At 41.5% G+C, this 17,980-nt stretch overlaps 1 protein-coding gene across 2 annotated transcripts in view; it reads left to right on the top strand.

Annotated features, from left to right (window-relative positions):
- The window catches only part of PNPLA7 (patatin like phospholipase domain containing 7), a 125,357-nt gene that overhangs the window by 33,803 nt on the left and 73,574 nt on the right, over positions 1-17,980 (top strand). For both annotated transcript variants that reach the window (XM_037398933.1, XM_037398934.1), the window contains exons 18-20: positions 755-886; positions 2,126-2,249; positions 15,418-15,531. In XM_037398933.1, coding sequence (XP_037254830.1) covers positions 755-886; positions 2,126-2,249; positions 15,418-15,531 — 370 coding nt within the window. The remainder of the gene's footprint in view (positions 1-754; positions 887-2,125; positions 2,250-15,417; positions 15,532-17,980) is intronic.

Below are 17,980 nucleotides of genomic sequence, written 5' to 3'. Positions count from 1 at the left end.
AGAACGTTCTCAAAGCTTTTCAGTTTGAGAAAAGTTTTAAATTACATGGTATCTCTATTACTGAAAACTTTTAAGCATCACTCAGAAGATGCAGCGTGAAGATCAGAAGCTATATTAGATGTTTCAGTTCTTTGTGGCTTTTGCAGCAGGGAGAAGGGAACATTTGAAGTACAGAGCAGGTCTCTTATTTTTAAGAGCATCAGACTTTACGTATAACAGGGTTCTGACTTGATGTAAAATCTAAGGGAAACTGAGCACATGCATGTGTTGAGAGACTGAGTGGTACAGAATGGGAAGAGGGATAATCTTCTGGACAGTATGAACATTTCCCAGAGTTCTAAGAGATCCGGGTGAAGGGGGGGTTGGAAGGGTGGCTCATAAACAAGAACATGGCTCTCATCGATCCCACTGCTTGCTTAAAGAAGGGAATTGGACCATACAGCAGGGCTAGCTAACATCCTACTGGCTTAGTCCTGCTGCTACTAGGACAGTGCTGATTTTGAGTGACATTTAATTTGGGCTAGGTTGGAGGGCTGGCCAGCCCCATACTGTGTCAAATTTTCACTGATGTAGTGTGGTTGCGGTGATAGTGGAGCGTGTATATGGGTAGGTACTAACTTCTGCATTAGTGCCTATATAACTGCCCAGCTACGCTGGCTACAGCTGCATTGGGATGCTGTGCCTGTGTGTACCTATTTCTGTTTTGGGGAGGTACTTGAATAGCACATATTTTTATGGTTTTTTTCCCCTCTAGGATAATGCGGGAGCAGCCAAGTGTAGTTCTTGGTGTGGCCCACACTGTTGTGAAGAGGATGTCTCCATTTGTAAGGCAAATTGACTTTGCCCTGGATTGGATGGAAGTTGAGGCTGGACGAGCTGTTTACAGGTGAGATGCAGATAAAATTGTATTTTGTCTGTTGAGTATTCAAGTTTTCCTAGTTAAGGAGCTGTGCTCCCTTGGTGATATATAGAATAAGAAACTCATTGGACTAAATTTGTCAACCATTTCACCAGGTTAATCTATTTGCCTATTTTGCAGGTTATTTTCTTTCTGCGGTACCCTTCAACGTTGTTCAGTCTCTTGTCTCCAGGTGTTACTAAAATTCTCTTACGCTATTCCTCATCTTTTACGTTGTCTTGGCAAGCTTTTAAAGTGACATAATTGATTAAGGCATAGACAGTTTTATGCTTTGGTGGTAGTTTCTGCATCATTAAGGGCGTGAATGTCTATTGCTCAAGGAGTTTTTCAGCCTTTCTAAAATAACAACAAAACTCAAAGGTAGTTAGGCTTATTCAACAGTAAATTGAAAATAGGCACTGCACTTTACGTTTAAGGAGCAAAAGTTATCCTTGGGAAAACTTAGTGTTATGGATATTTGTACTAGAATACATATGAGCCATTACTATGATTGCTGCGGTGGTGGGAGAATAAAGGGCTAACTTGGTACATATGCTATATAATTGTAATTTTTACTTTTATAACTTTACCTGCAGTACCAATGCTAGTAGAAGCTTTGGATTACTTTGTGCATCAAAGTAGTCATAGCTGTCAATATCTTGTTAAAGTCTTTTGGAATTCCATGCATTAGTTTTAACTCTACTTCCAGAAGTATGGCATTTCATCCATCTGCTAGGTTATGCTGGAAATCTGCATTCCAAATGCAAACCGGATGTAGCAAAAACTTCCTGATAGACTAAGATGTGTGCACCAAAAGGAATCCAAAGCTGGAGCCACTTGAGTGGGTTTTTTTTTCTCTTTGACCTGCAGAATTTCTGTATGCATCCATAGTGGCCTTGCAATGACAACAAGCTCCCACTGTCACCAGCGATGAGCCTGTTGTCTCCCCTAGAGACCACTTGCAATCTGCTCATCTGCTTCCAGACCTAACATCAACCAGTTGTGCAAAGCCTGTCCATTTAAACACTAAATGTATTTCCAGATCACCTTTTAACAGGTGCCTGTTCAATTTCCTGTTTGCTTATTATGTTTAATTGTTGGTTAAACATTTTCCTATGTCCTTTAAGCCAGGGAGGGAAAGATGAATCAACTTCTTAAAAGGCTCTAGATGCATTTGCTGAGCAAAGATGCTTCACTAATCCTCGTTATCGATTATTCTTGCTGCAGGCAGGGTGACAAGTCAGACTGCACGTACATTGTGTTGAATGGTCGACTTCGCTCAGTCATACGGATGGATGATGGAAAAAAGCACCTGACTGGTGAATACGGCCGAGGAGACTTAATTGGAGTGGTAAGAACGAGTTTCAAAACCAAACTGTTCAGCTGAGAAATTGGTATTGACTCCGTGCTAAACAAACAAAATGTTGCTCTGATCAGTTGTTAATCTTAGTTAAGGGGTTTCACGTGTTCAAAAGATGGAAGATCCCTTCTACCTGGAAACTTTATGTAATAATACATGAATTATTAGACTTGGTTTGGAAAAAAAAAAAAAAAAAGATTAAAAAAAGTCACATCCAGATCAAAAAGCCCTGTGCAATGCAATTCTGTGATATGGGTTGCTTTCTTGCACCTTGAGAGGAGCACAGCCTGTTAGAATAGAACAGCTCAGCAAGAATTGCAGGAGCGTGCACTAAATTTGAATAAACTTAGTGTCTTAGAAAGATTCGGTTTGGCTGAGGCCCCCTGGAAGTGTCTAGTCCAGCCTTCTCAGAGCTAGCAGAGCTAACTTCAAAGCTGCATCAGGTTGTTCAGGGAATGTGTCGTTAGTAAAAGTTATTAAAGCAACTTTTGATTTCAAAATTGCAGTATTTATCCATTTTTAATTTCTCTGCTATGTTCGTATTTTGTTTCTCGGACCTAATTAACAACTGAAATAGGAGTCCTACATCATAAACATGCACTGTTTGTTTGATTTTTATATTTAAAATTAGAAGGTTTCTGAAGTTCTGAGATTGTTGTTCAGGTCCTCTTCTGCTTTCTGAGCTGAAACTAAACATTTAAGGTGATGAAGTGCTGTGAGCCACTGAGTGTTAGCAGCAGCTGAGTGTTACCTGCTGGTAGAAGAGGTTCTTCTGTGCTACACTGCCTCTTTCCCTTGATCACTGGTGTGTCTGTCATGGAGGACTCTGTGGCTGGGTCAGCAATACAACGTCAGCAAGTGAGATGGAGTTGTCTCTGGTGACAGGTGGGTCACAGACCAGTACTGGTACTGTAGCGTGTTTGTGGCAGAGGTCTCATGCACTCTGAGAGACTGGGAACTGACCTAACACCGGAGTTGTTTTTATTGAGAGAAGTAGTTTTGTAAGGAGGGTGAAGTCTCTGGACCTTTTCCATGTGTGTTCATGCCTCGTTTTCACTTGCCTAGTAACTTTAAAATAAGTTGTATGTCATTTGGAAGTGACTGCAGTAGGGTACAAGAGGCAGTTCTGGTGATACTCCCAGCAGAAGACAAGGGTGGTCTGGACTGGTGATTGCACAGTACTCGTTGCGTTATATGTGGATGGTATTTAGGGATATCTTCCCAAGATCAGTGCTACTTCTGGCTCAGGATTTTTGTTGGCTTGGGACTGTATTTGGAGAAGCAGGTCTATTCTTGAGCGTGCTAGGCAGGCTCACAAATTTTATTTCTTTTTTCTGGACTACCTCTTTGGGGTACCTCGTTAAAGGTAAAATGACATGGAAAGGGTTTGCCAGTTTTGAGATGCACAAGCACTTTTCTGCTCATTTCCCTGCTTTCTTTCACCAGCGGTGATCTGCAGCGTCCCTGTGAAGCTTCTGGAGTTTTGCAGAGCCCCCAGGTTAAAACAGAGCTGTGGTTCTGCTTTCTGAAAGCAGTTAAGATGGTATGCTCCACTGTCGCTCAAAACTCTGCCTCCCTGTATGAATGCTAGTGCTGGTTTTGGCATAACATTTCACGCTGGCTCAACTCTTCTGTGTGGTGAGGAGGGAAGGGAGGCTGATTTGGTGGATGGACTGGGATTTGTTTGCTGTAACGGTGCCGTGTTTGCTGGTGAGTCCCCAGGCATGGGTACAGAAATACCCATCTAGTTTATGTCTAAACCATAAATCACTTTTCTGGATCCACGTTATGACATGAATCATTTTGAAGACTTTTGTGACTCCGTGGACGTCATCTACTCCTTCCTACCCACAGCTCCCAGGCCCACTGACTCATGCTGCCATTTGTTGAACGAATCTCAATGCTCTGGCTGTCTTTTGAAAACACGGGGGAGGATTTGTAAAGATTGCCAAGATTAATGTAGCCGTTCTTTGCAGAAGGCATTAGTAAAATGACATTTTTCCTTTTAAAAAGAATTGTTTATCCCCTTCTACAGGGTCTGTTATAAACCTTTAAAAGCCTGATGTAGAGTTGAGGTTTTTTCCCTGGAAGTAAATAAGTGGAGGGTTCTAGGTGCTTGCAGAGAAGGAAATTAGCAGCTGATACTAGTAATTGGCATTTTGGTCAACTGGTGGCATGTTTCTCCCTGAAACCCCTCCAAGACCCCCCCATGTCATTTGGAACTGTGAGCACTAACGAAGTACAAGAGTCTTGTAGTCAATGTATTTTTGTTTATTGCCTTTATTTCAGAACTTTAAAAACACTGTGTATCATATGCATAAGGGATGAGTATCTGCCACTTTTGCTTTCAGGAGAAAAGGACTGAAAAATGAAGGATTTCAGACAAGATGTTAATTTTCAAGCGTGTGCTCTTAAGGCTAAACTTGTGGCTCGAACTGTTTTGTTCCTTATACTGACTCAATGGCATCTGTTCCTGAGGTCTGTCAATTCAGGGGGAGAAGAACAGATGAGAAATGAAAGTTTCCTTTCTCTGCATATTTACTTGAAGAGCTGACGAGGACAGTTGTGTCAGGGGAAAATGATCCCTCCTCCCTGGGAGCCTTTTTGGAGGGACGCTGCCAGCTGCTTGGTGCTGCTGGCCCTATCGATGGGCAACTCCAGTTGCCCAATTTGGTCAAATCAAGTCAAAACTTGATTAAAACCTGCCTGGAAGGCCTTCAAAGGACAATAATGAATCTGTTAAAGAATTCCCTTGCATTTGAAATACAGTTGACCACTTGAAAGACAGACAAGAAGTCCTGTTGTCTAGAGACTGTGGACACATTTTGGGGGAAATTTTTAACTTGTTGGTGCCTTTGCTACCAATGTGTTTGTGGGAAAGTGTTGAAATATTTTTATTAAGCAGTTATGCCAGTAAAAGGGTAACTCACCCAGTGTAATTTCTGCCATGCCCAGGTGACCCCAGAGGAAATCAGAAAAGCCCAGTGTGTGTTCATAGAGTGAAAGGGCTTCTCTACACTAAGTTATTTGTTTAAGGTGCTTGTATTAGTCTTTTTTTTTTTCTTTTTTTTCCCCTTGATGTTGCTGCTTTAGTTCTGATCTTGGTGAACTGCTTCAAATTGTAGTTTTTACTCTTGTTATCTTGATCTCACGAACACATTGTTGTCTGAGAGAGAGGATTCCTTTTAATTCATTTATTTGTTATGCTGGTTGGTGTCGGGCAAACTGGCACAGCCTTTTTGACATCTAGTGTTGTCCCTAGCACTGTTGGTAAGACTGGTTTGGTTATTCAGTATTTTTTTACAACTCACAAAATAGGTTGTCCCAGGTGGGTTACAGGATCACAGCTCCAAGCATCCGAGGTGGGCGTTCTTCTGCTTTTTTGCATTGTTGGAAGGGCACTAGTGGGTGAGGAGAAGGGGAAAATACCCAACAGAGCTATCTTGCAGAATAATCTCCTGCTGAATAGAAGTTGTTTGTATACTGCCTGCTCCCTCCAAATACCTGGACGTGAAAGAACCTTCCATGCAATTAGCGTTTTATGCAAGTCAGCCCTTTGTCTTAATTAGGTTCCTGAAGAATGGCTGCAGTGTGGGTAAGATGACTAAATGCCAGGCAGTTCTTAGCAGCCTCAGTGACAGCTGTTGAACTTAAAATATTTTTTAACGCTGGGCTCTTACATAGCTTCTAGCCAGGCTTACTGGTAGCCGCCTGCCTCATAAAACTGTTGTCTGCAAGTGTCTTTCCAGCAAACCTGTGGGCTTTCAAAAATGCCCTACTGAGTGGGAAAACTGCAGCAATGTTTTGGTTAATTCAAGAACCTTTCTGTTCTTCCGACAACCAGAATGCCCCTTCTTATTAGTAGGACTATACCCCCATCATTTTGGGATAGCAAAATAGCAAAACAAATGCACAAAGGCATTTGTGCCCCAACGCTTCCTTTTAATGCAGGGCAGCACCAGTGATAAAGTGCAGCACACCAGTTCTGCTGTAGAAGAAGTTGGGCTTTACTTTCTAAAAGTAATAGATATTTTAAGTATTTTTAGATGTTATGCTGTTCATCTAATTTATATGGTTAAATGTGCCCGGCACTATTTTCCTCTCCAAAAAGATGAAACCCAAGAAGGATCTGTAAGTGGCGTATGATTTCCTTAGGGGTTTGGAACATTGTGTTCTGAAATGTAACACTAACTGTAACAAATCTTTAATCCTCAAAGGAAATACCAGTATCAGGATTATGCTTGTCAGGCTTTTGTTCTTTATCAGTATAAATGTTATCATATCCCTCTGTCTTTCGACAGTACCAAAGCCAGCCGAGTGTCGTTGTACCCATAACAACCGTGCTGATACGGGGAAGTTCTGCTCTCTTAAGGCTGGGCTACTTTGTAATTTTTAAGCGTATGGATGTGTTTTGCCGATTTCCTTGCGTGTAGTTTTTTCCAACCGTGACTACTTCATTTGCTAAAGCTTTAAGTTACTAAAAAAATATTACAGGTTAATTCAGGTTAGTGCCTCAGGCAGGCTCTGTGCACAGCCCGTGTCTGTGGGAATTGGAGGCTGATGAGCTCCAAGAACTGAGCTGGAAGACGTGGTTCTGGAAGGAGGTGTTCTCTTTCCATCTCTTCCACCGTCTGTCTTGGTAATACATTACTGAAAATTATTATTTGCCTAGCAGCATCTTAGGTGTGAAATAGTATTAAAGAAAAAGAAAGCCAAAAGCCAAAACAAACCCTCCCCAAACTAACCAAACAAAAACCTCAAGAAAATAAACAAGCAGCAAAACACAAACCACACAACAGCAAACCCCCAGTATTTACCAGCAGCAAAGGGAGACAGGAAGCTCTGAGGAATGAGTTCACATTTACACAGCTGAATTAGTGTCAGACTGAAATTAGAAGCTGAGAGTCCTGATTTCCAAACCCATCTCGAGGGTGTTCTGGGCTGAATTCAAGTCACTGATCTGAACCATCTGAACCTGTTTCCTATGAGTGTCTTCACTTGTGGTGTGAGCTGCCGAGTACTGTCTGTTTTTCTGATTCTTTTCTCTACAGCAGTTTATTTTTTTTATCCACAACAATTTATCTTTTATTTGCTTCAAGTTCTAAACAGCTGATAAAAGTAAGAGACTTTTAATAACTGAAAATTGTGGTGCGGTTTAGTGGACTCATCACTGACTGGGAAAACCACAGGCAGAGTTTTGACAGGATCTAGTGTTAAATTATCTGGCGTTAATGTTACATGGGTAGGTCATTTGGCTTTGTAGCTGCCACAGATAAAACTGCAGGGAGCTTTATTTCTGTCACCAAATTGTTTATAGAGAATATTAGGATCTTCGGTGACAGGTAGTGATTAAAGTTGTGACCTACTGAGTTTCAGATAGGTGATTTCATGTGTTAGATTGTAATTCCTTAAGCTATTTTGTCTCTCTCTTGCTTCCAGCTGAAATCCCTTGTGATAATATCATTGCTAGTGTCCAGCTGTCAAGTAACTGGTGATACAACTTCTGATCCTCCCTCAGGACAGTTGTCTACTTCCCTTGCCTTCTGCTCCCTTTCTCCCTCCCATTTTGGGAAACGCTGCATTGAACTAGGCTGGCTTGGGAATGGCAGGAGTTAATGGTGCATCCCCTTGAACTTTTGGGAAATGCACAAGTAAGTTGTTAGCAAAAGAGATGATTTCTTTTTTTTCTTGATTGTAACTTTTCTTTTTGGCAAGCATCATGAAGTAAGAGAGAGGAGTGTGATCCTTTTCATTGTCATGAAAATGCTTGGAGGCCAACGAGTAGTGGGAAGTGGAGTCCCTCAGAAGTGACAGAAAGTATTTGTGGGGGAAGAGTTAACAGTGGAGGATGGGGAAGGACGTTGCTCAAGTTCTAGCCAGGTCTGGTATTCCTGTTAGGTGAAGCTGAGGCAAAGGCAATCTGATCTCTCCCCTGTTGGAAAGTGTTCGAGCAGATCTCGTAGTGTTCTGTTATCTCTTCTTCTGTTGTTGAAATGCAGGTATAGTTTTACATAAAAGAAGCATGCTGCCTGCCTGGTGGTGCCGTTGCATTTGCAGATACTCATCAAGCAACCTGGCTAAATCTTAATGGTTGTTGGGTGTTTTGTGTGCCTGCTTCACATGGCTTTTGGTATGTGTTTTGGTGGTGGTCTGACTGATGTTGGATTAGGGGAGCAAAATGTGCATGTAGCTTTCCATCTTTCCTATAGCCACATGTATATAAGGAGTGGAACTGAAATATACAAGGTAGGACTGTTACCAATTCCCTTCCCCAGCTATAATCTTTCCTTTTTCTGTCCCTTATTGACAATCACTGCTGCAGCAGGACTGTCATTGCACTGCTACAAAATGCAGACTCAGTCCTTTGCAGAGAAGCTGTAGCCTGACTCCCAGTGTCTTAATTATGAAAGGTAGCAAGCTGAGTCGTAATAAATTTTTACACATATTTCGTATATACACTTAGACACATGTACAAAGTAAGACTTACATGTATGAATGTGTGTATACGTATGTAAATATTTTACGTTTATATATTTATATATATATATGTAAGGGAGGTTTGGATTCTTCTTTCTGCACAGCAGAAGTGCTGGATGTCCTCAGTCACAGGGTTAACTTGGCACATGAAAGATTGCAGAAGGTGGTTGTTAGAACAACTTTCAAGAGTACATGGTGTACTGCGTTCATCCGCTGGCACTGCTCCCACAAATAGAATCGATTTGCAGCTTGTCTGGTTGCTCTTCCCACTCATTCATTGCTTCCAGCAGTGTCTCCTCCTTCGTCCTTTCCCGATACAAACAAGTTAACGTTTCAGATCCAACTGGAGGAAGCACCTCTGAGATTAGCATCCTCTGCTGCTTCAGGTGCAAATGAGCTGAAGAAGGAGCTGAGGGCAACTTGTTTAAACCAAAAAAAAAAATAATTAAAAATTGTTCTGTGTAGTGTTTGGTTGCCCTTCATGTAACACTGCTTACATTACATCGCTGTCTTCAGTTGCACCAGCCATCATCGTCCTGTCCTCGTCTACCAAAACGCCTGCTGTGAAAATCCACATGTGTGTGGCTGTTTTTGTGCCTGTGCTGTTCCAGTGCTGGTGTTGGCCACTGAGATACAGGTGTGCTACCTGGTACCTGTGCATCGGACTTGTTGTCTATCCATTTCCTTAAGCCTCCTAAACTATCAGCAGATGTCAGTGTTGATATTTCTTCTTCTTATACCTCCACAGGTGAATCTACACTTCCTTGTCCCTGTCCCTTGTGTACCCCGCTGTCTTGTCATGGTCCTTCCCCAGTGCCTTTGGGTGAGCTGTTGGTTTTCCATAGCACCTGGAGCGGTTCGGGGTGGATGTTGTGTAGGGGGAGAGCGAGGAGGTAGCTTTGGCAGACAGACCTGTGAGGGGTTTGTCTTCTGCGTGGAGAGCCGGGGTGGCTGCCTGCTGGCAGCAGCACTGCAGTTGCACTGAGCAGTGTCTGTGACACGCTGCGCCCCTGCCCAGGGCAGTCCCTGCCCCCTCCGCTGGTGCTGCTGGAGGAAGATACGCTTGTGTTGATGTTTATATCTGTTATCAGAGTTCTCACACTTTTTTTGTTAGGCATGATGCTGCTTTCATTGAAGCACAGCTGCGTGTGTCCTGACCAATCGCCCTGGTGTGCTCTTTTGTAAGAGGGTGCGTGTTTGTGGGCTGCTGGGTCTTGCCAAAGCATCTCGTGCGAACGTGAAAACTTGAAGCCTGCAAGTACCAGGCTAACGGACAGGCAGTGATTGTGGCTTTCATGTGTGAGGATTTGGAAGATTAAGAGTTTAAGCTACATAATTTAATAATCCTTGGGGTCCTAGTGTGCTTTCTAGGGTCCTGTTGTAAAAGATTCTTTCATTTCTGTGGGTGCTGCTCCCTCTTACTGTGTCATGTCTGGGGGTGGTGCTGCAAGGGCAGAAATGCAGGGTACCCTTGACGTGGAAAGGTTACTGCTGCTTGTGAGCTGGTAGAATGGAAAGCATTGATGTGAGAGAAGGAAATGTGATGTATGAGAGAATAAGAGGTTCTCAGGTGGAATACTAGGCATGATGAAGAGGAACTAAAAGTGGTATAGTACAAAAAGGATGGGAGGGAAGGGAATGCACAGGAAGAGCCAGAAGAGTGTGTAAATGTGCCACTGGTTGACGGTCAGGGAGAATGGACCTGTGACTATCAACACGGTCCTTGTCATTGCCAGTATTGGGCAGGACCTGTCTGGTCTTGCACTAGGCATACTGGAGGACTCAACTTGAAAAGAAATGATCAACACGAGACTATTTTGAAATCATTTGCATTTTACTGTTCGCTGATTGTTAGGAAAGTCACTCAATAATTTGTTAAAGTGAGGCAGAATTTGTATGGAGAACAACATTTTATTGCCAGTGGCTAGACTAATGTAAACCAGCCCCAGTTCTGGTCAAGTCCTCCATGAATTCTCAGAGATGCCTAAAGCTAAGCATGAGAATAGCTGTGCTCATTTTACTGGGGCTATGCACACAATTAAAGTTAAGCAAATATTTGAAGAGATGTGTTGGAGGTAGCTCACAAATAAATTTGGAGTAATTAGACCAACTGGCAGAAGATGACACTTGCTAGCTTTTAGTTTCCAGCTCTGTAACTTGGAAAGCTGTAAGAAGATTTGTCAGGGAGGACTGTTGAAAAGAAGTCAGAAGAGGTCAGGAGAACACGAATTGCTTTTTCCCCTCCTTGCAAAAGATTTACAATAACACTTTTCCTTTGTAAAGAACTTGCAAACCAGGGCTGTGAATCATGTGCATTGTATGCTACGGATGCATCCTAGGTGTTTTTGTCACTATTTAAGACTGAACTAAGAGAAGGTACGAGAAACCTAGCTGTCAGAATTAACTGAAATGGTAAAAAGAGCATAGGTCTATAGTACGTTTTTCAGTGTTTTTTTCTTTTTGTTAGTGTTAGGAGCAACAGAACTGCAACAGTACAGGAGGGACCATCACCTGTGGCAACATTCATGATCAATTACAAGGACCAGAGAGTATATATAATAGTCTAAATCGATATGTGCTTCCTTGATGCAAATTACTACAGCGTTCAAGGCATTGTTTCATGCAGCTCTCAGAGGAAATGGAAGCAAAGGCGATGATGGATGGACAGATTCTTGGGGGGGCGATGGATGTCGAGGGGAGTTGGTGGTTGCTGTAAGCGAGGAGCCAAGGGGTAGACCTCAGAGACAGGTGAGCAACGAACCGAAAAAAGCAGAATTTTTGCATGACTGCTAAAATAGGGCATTGCTGTTGGATTTCAAAGAGAGACTGATTTCTAAGTGGCAATAGTACTGTAATATGGGTTTGCTGAGTTTGCAGCATGAGGGAGGAGCAAACACCACTAGGTAATAAGGTGACAAAGAGAAGAATAACCAGTGCAGGTAGAGCAGAAGAGATGATGGGCTCAGGCCTTCCGTGAACTCCAGGAAAACTGGAGGATTGTCTGAGAGAGAGAGAGGAAGAGCAAGGATGGCATATGGGTGAATTAAAAATTGAAGGAGAAGACCAGAAATGGGCAGTGAGGCAGAACTTGTTTTGAGGCTTGTTACTGAGAAGGAATGGATGTTATAGGAGAAGAACCAGAGATGCGCTATTGCTTCAAGCAAAATATATCGTGTTGACTTGAATTTAAAAAGAAGTAGTAGAGTCCTCTGATTCTTTCTCATGCTGGATCAAGCGTTGTTGCTGTGTTCATGCTGGCATGAGTAAGTGGTTACAATGGTAGTGTGGGAAGGAGCTCAAAAGAGAATCTTGGATGATTATAGATACAAATATATGCTCCTCCCTGCCCCCACCAGTCAGCTTGGGTAATCTTTGGGAAATAATACTATTTCTTGAAACATTTGTGTATTAATTTTATTATGGAGGTGTCTTTGTGGTGTTTGCTGCAGCTGTGGTGGGCGATCAAAATGTTAAATGTCTTTTTTTATGACCAAGGAAATAATCTTAAGGGGTTGATCTTCTGATCGCAGGTAGATTTTATTCATATTACTTCAAGCTAGGTCTCTGAGTCTTGTACTAGTTACAAACCTGGAAAAATAAGAAAATTTGTTCAAAAGGTTCACTGGACAGAGAAGCCCAAGGATTTGAATGTTGCTTAAGGTTGAAATGATTTGAAGTATTCATGTTGCAAGAAACTTTTTTTCTAAGCAAGAAGAAAAAACTCTGAATACGTGACATCTCAAGTGGTTTATTGAGAATAAATACAAAGAAGAAAAGTATCATTTACAGGGGACAACTACAACTCTATGTTAGAATATGTTTTTGATCTCGAAAGACGGTGAGAATGGCCAGATACCTATTTGATTATATACCAGATTATACCAGATTGTCATGTACCAGATACATAACACCAGGTTCCCATATGCAGAAAATTTAGTGCAAAGAAGGCTTTATAACTGCAGGGTGTAAAGAGGGGAGATGTGAGAATATAGAGAAGACTGAAAATAACCCTGTGGATGGTCCAAGCAAAATTTTGAATTTCTTGGTGGGCGGTGTCTGGGATTCAGGTATTTTCCATGCTAGAATACCGGGAGGTATTTAAATGAAAATATCAAAGCTGATATGGCAATGCTAATATAGTACCTGTGTGCAAGAGTAGTTGAAGATCTAATTGCTGTAATCAGTTGGGAATTACATTCAACAAATTCCTTGCAATTGTGGGGGTGTGTAATGCTGGTGGTGTTGCAAATGCGACTTGCTCCAGAGATTTGAATGGCTCTTTATGGAGGAGGTCTGAGAAAGATCTTCATCTCCCATCTGATCTGCCTAGGGAACAATTCAAAAAGGCAAAGTCACAGCTTGGAGAAAAAAAGTATCCCCGAGGCTTTGTTTTAAAGTTAAAATTTAATTCCCTTTTTTACAGATCTCATCTTTTCTGAAGGACTTGTGAGCCCTTTGCAGCACAGTTAATTTTATGCACTTCTATATCACCGCAAGAGTAGAAAAGGACGTTAGACAGTTTGAGTGTTTTTCTTTTTTATACAAATTAAACTCAGTAGGGTGATGACTGGCTGAGAGGAAAGGTTTTATTTTAACAACTGAAACTCTTAACCTGCTTTCAGGATAAGGAAGCTAAATTACAGAGCCAAGAACTGTTTTAAAAAGCTGGTAGGGGAGATGGATAAACCAGAAGGCGTTACACAACCATTTGGGGAACCTAAATGGGACTTGTTTCTCCATAAATGTATGTACAGAGATGGCATGACCTTTTCTCCCCTTCTATATCATCAGTTTAAAATGTGATTACATAACAAGATGTCCCTGGCACCTGAACAAAAAACAAAGGCTAGGTCTTGCAAAATGTAGTTACTTTAAATTTGTTTGTGTGTTTTTTCACGCATAGCAATTGGTGTTGATTAAACTCTTATGCTCTAGCTCGAGTTAATATTAGCAGGCTGATCTCAGCTTTCTGGACTAATTGCATGTTTTTGAGATCTAGATGTTCTGGCTGAATTGTCCATTTTGTGCACATGTAGTCTTCCAAGAACGTGCTCTTGTTGGAAGTGGGGTCACTGCGTTGCATGTTTTAAATTAATTTTCTTGTACTGTGGGCAGAAGTACATGCCTGGGCACCTGGCATGGCTCAGCCTGGTGCAGGGTGTTACATACATTACATTAACTTTGTGTATCAGCCCCTATTTCTATACTGGAAGCATTGCCTGTGCTGGAATTTGCTGTAAACAAAAGCCTTGGAACAAATGCTGAAAAAAAACCCCCAAACCCAAAAAAACGAAGAAACAAGAAAACCCCATCGATCCCCTCAACCCAAACAATTACAAGCTGTTATATTATTTGTTTCTTTTTTCTACTGGAAACCTGTTCACTTTCATTCGAAGTGTCTGTGAATTGCCAGTAGAGCCAGGAATTTTTTTGTGTTTTAACCTTAGTAATTACAGCTACCACAGCGACCACCAATTTTTCCAGTACATAGAACAGATCTATAGATTTTAAACCAGCTGAACACTGCCCTTTCTAAAACTTGCAAAACTGAGCACCGAGCTGTTTCTAAGCAATTAAATGTTGCTCACGCCTGAGCTCTGAATGACGCCATCTCGCCTAGCAGGCTATCTCATTAAGCATGTGAAGATATTTCACCAGGGAATTTGATTCCTGCATTTCAAAACAAAGTAGGAGCTGGTGGCGGGTCTGGGGCTCTGCAGATGGGGCGGTTGGGGATTTGGGGAGCAGCTGCATTTTGCAGAGTAGGCTTTTAGAACCTGGTTTTGGTTATGTTGTGTCAGGCTCTCCCCATAAAGGAGAGTATCTGTATTAATTTTCATTGCACGATGGTTTTCTTCTTTAAAATTTTACTCTGTAAAATAAATGTTTCTAGGCAGAATAATTGGGCACTATTCAGGTAGGCGTGTGCTGTCACATGTTTTCCTGTTTACATGGCAGATACATGTGTGTATTTTAAAAAAAAGTAATAAAATATGGAAAAGCAAAGCTTACTTCTGGCCAAAGTGTGCTGGTTTGCTCCTCATTCCTGAAAAAGCCCATTTTTAGGAAGTCTTGATTGTTTCAAGGTTGTTGGTATTCAGCTTCTGAAGGTAAAATGTAAGTGTTTCAGGGTGGCATTGAGGAAAGGGGAAAGAGTGAGCAGCAGAGAAGTGGGGTTTTCCTGTCTCATGGATGGCTTTCACAGTTAAAAATGATGGATTAACAGAACTGTTGCGGTGTTGAGTTCGCTGTGCCTCTGGTTGTTCTGGCAAGTGTTAAAAGCAGTTCTTATCCTCGCTCTGGAGGTGGACTGTGTGTGAGAGCTTGCAAAAGCTCAAACAAAACTTTCTCGTAATACTGTCTGCCTGGTGCTAAGGGTTCTGGTTCTGTAAGAAACTGCAACTGTCCGATAGCAGAGTGTGTGCCTGAGAGATTTGGGTTAAATAGATGCTAATACCTGTTGCAGATGGATGTGCCTTTGGTAAGCTCCCTGTCTAAGTCCCCTTGGGGGAAAGTAGCGTTCTGTTTTGAATGTGTGTGAGCAACAAGTTTGATAGTTTGGTTCTTGGGAATTGTTTGGTTTCTTCATCTTGACATTTGATTATTTTTTAATCCCTCCCCCCCCCCCCCCCCCCAGCTTGTTGTGAATTATCTTTCACGCTTTGGCTATGTACTCTTTCAGGTAGAGGCATTAACCCATCAACCTAGAGCCACAACAGTACACGCAGTCAGAGATTCAGAACTTGCCAAACTCCCGGAGGGAGCACTGACATCTATCAAACGCAAATTCCCCCAGGTAAGAAAATTAAAAATATTTTCTGTCGATCTCAAAAGACGTCTGAGCAGCTAAAGCTCTCTGTTAGCAGCAAGCCCTCTGGGTTTTTGTAAGATTGATGCACGTTGAGGAAACACTTTGTTCTCATTTTTTGCCTGGTCTGATCTATACTGGAGTTCCACCAGCTTCTCTTCCTTTATCTTCTAATCAGTTTTAGCATGTTTTATTGCAGGGCTGGTTTGTGTATCTGGAAGAAGTTCATGCTAAATACAGGACACGCGTATTTAGCAAAGTGGAAATCACTTAGTGCCATTGATAATAAATGAAAGTTTGACTTGTAAAATAGCTTTAAAATGTTGTTCATTTGTCTTGCTCACTGGGACTCAAAGTCAGCACTTGGTTATATGTACCTTTATTTCCAGAGCATTGATATTTGAGGGTTGGTTTTCCTCCTCCTTGCATTTTAGGCTGTCAGTCCTCATTCTGCAACTGCTGAATCTGCCTGTGTCCTGGAGACGCTGATTGCTCCCTTTGAATCCATCAACTCATCCATCTCCTTTAATTCACTTGACATTATGCCTCTCTCCTGCAGATCTGGAGACTGACGGACTCGAAATTTAATTCCTTTGTCCCTAAGTGCATCAGGGACATTATACTAAATCATTGCACTGCCTTAAAGGCAATTCTGCTGTTACTTCAAATTATTTCTGATCTTTAAGACATATAGTTATTTTACCAGATTTCTTGAAAAAAACCATGCAAAAGTAATAAACCTAACTAAAATACTTGCATTCTTTTTCCTTCCTAGGACTCTTAATAACTTTATTGATTTATTATTCTTTTTAACCATTAGATATAAAGTCTGTGTTCATGCATTCTCTTCTTACTAAAACTGTGGGGTTTTGTCTGTATTATTGCTAGGATAATGTCATCATTGCAGTAAGTGTTCAGAAGTTACCTCAATGAAAAATAATCTTCCTGGTTTGCTTGTCAGCATTGTCTTAGCTGAAGTGTTTCTGAACTTCTGTGTGGGTTGTTAAGGCACTCCTGTTCTCTGGATCTCTTGAATAGTCTTCCAAGTCTGTTCTCTATTTAATGCAACCGATTTCCTACCCAGATTTATGAACTGGTAGCAGGGTGCAACCTCGGTACGTGGCTAGCTACAAACTGGGTGCTGGCAGCCTGGCACCCTGTCTGGAGTTCCCCTTTTAAACATCAGTCTCCTTGTGGCTGATCAAGCAGCGAGGAGGTGAGCTGGGAATTTAAAGCCACCGTTCTCCTTACATAGCGCATGATTTTAAATGTTACGTGTAAGATATTTAAACTGTAAATTGCTGGTATCGTAGAATCACAGAATGGTTTGGGTTGGAAGGGACCTTAAAGATCATTTAGTTCCAACCCCTTGCGGTGGGCAGGGACACCTTCCACCACACCAGGTTGCTCAAAGCCCCATCCAACCTGGCCTAAACATGTAACATTTAGTAACACCTCGACTGCTGGTCTGTGCAAAGGCTGTGTTCTGATGCTTTTTTGTCTGGGGCAGGAATTTATTTTAGTGTCTTTTTTTTTTTTTTTTGTCTCTCCCCCTGCCCCCCCCCCCCCCCCTTCCCTTTTTCTGCTCCGCCTGGCACAGATCCTTTCCCCTGAAAAGCACGCTCTCTGGAGATGTGACTCTCTTTGCTTTGCAGTTAAAAGTTGATCTTGAGTGTTACCATTTATTATATGGTTCAAAACACTTATTTGTAATAGAATTCAAACGTCTTCCCATGTTTAAAGAGTGCAGGCTATCAGCCTCAAATTCCTGACCTTTTTGAATATGGAATTAAGTTTTCTCTAGACTTGCATATAGTTTGGCTAATCAGTTGCAATGAAACAAAATGCTAAAGCAGATCTGGTTTAAGGAAAGTTGTTGCAAAAAAGGTTGTAAGAAAAATACATCCTTGCAGCTGTTTGAGATCTCCAAATTCTAAACTGGTATAAAAAATGCGAGAGCTTACATTTTGGCTATTGGATTATTTTAGAACAAACTTTAGAAATAGGAAGAGGAGTGTAAGATAGACTTGAAGTAGTTGATTTATGCAGTTAATGCTTTCAGACTATCTTAAGAACCTAAGATAAAATATTTTTTTCTATGATCTCAAAATTCTTATGTCTTCTCGTATGTCATGTCCATCAGATAAAAGAGGAAGGACAGAAGTGAGAGGGAATTGAATGATGGAGGAAGACACTAGGGTAGCAAGTTTGAAGTCAAGTAGAAAGTACAAAGTCAACTTTAAAGGAGTATACTGCGGATAAGTTTTTGAGCTGGAAACTAATAAATTGCTTACAGAGAAAAGAGTCTTGAGTAGCTGTTTCTTTGAAAAAGAATCCAGGCATTAGAGGATCAAAAGCTCGCTATGCCTGAACAATGTCATGCAGCTGTGGAAAAAAATAACTATGTTAACAGAATGCTATTTGGAGTGAAGAAATC

This window comes from Falco rusticolus, chromosome 9 (genome assembly GCF_015220075.1).
Source record: "Falco rusticolus isolate bFalRus1 chromosome 9, bFalRus1.pri, whole genome shotgun sequence".
NCBI lineage: Eukaryota > Metazoa > Chordata > Aves > Falconiformes > Falconidae > Falco > Falco rusticolus.
This window is presented reverse-complemented; position numbering and strand designations above follow the sequence as displayed.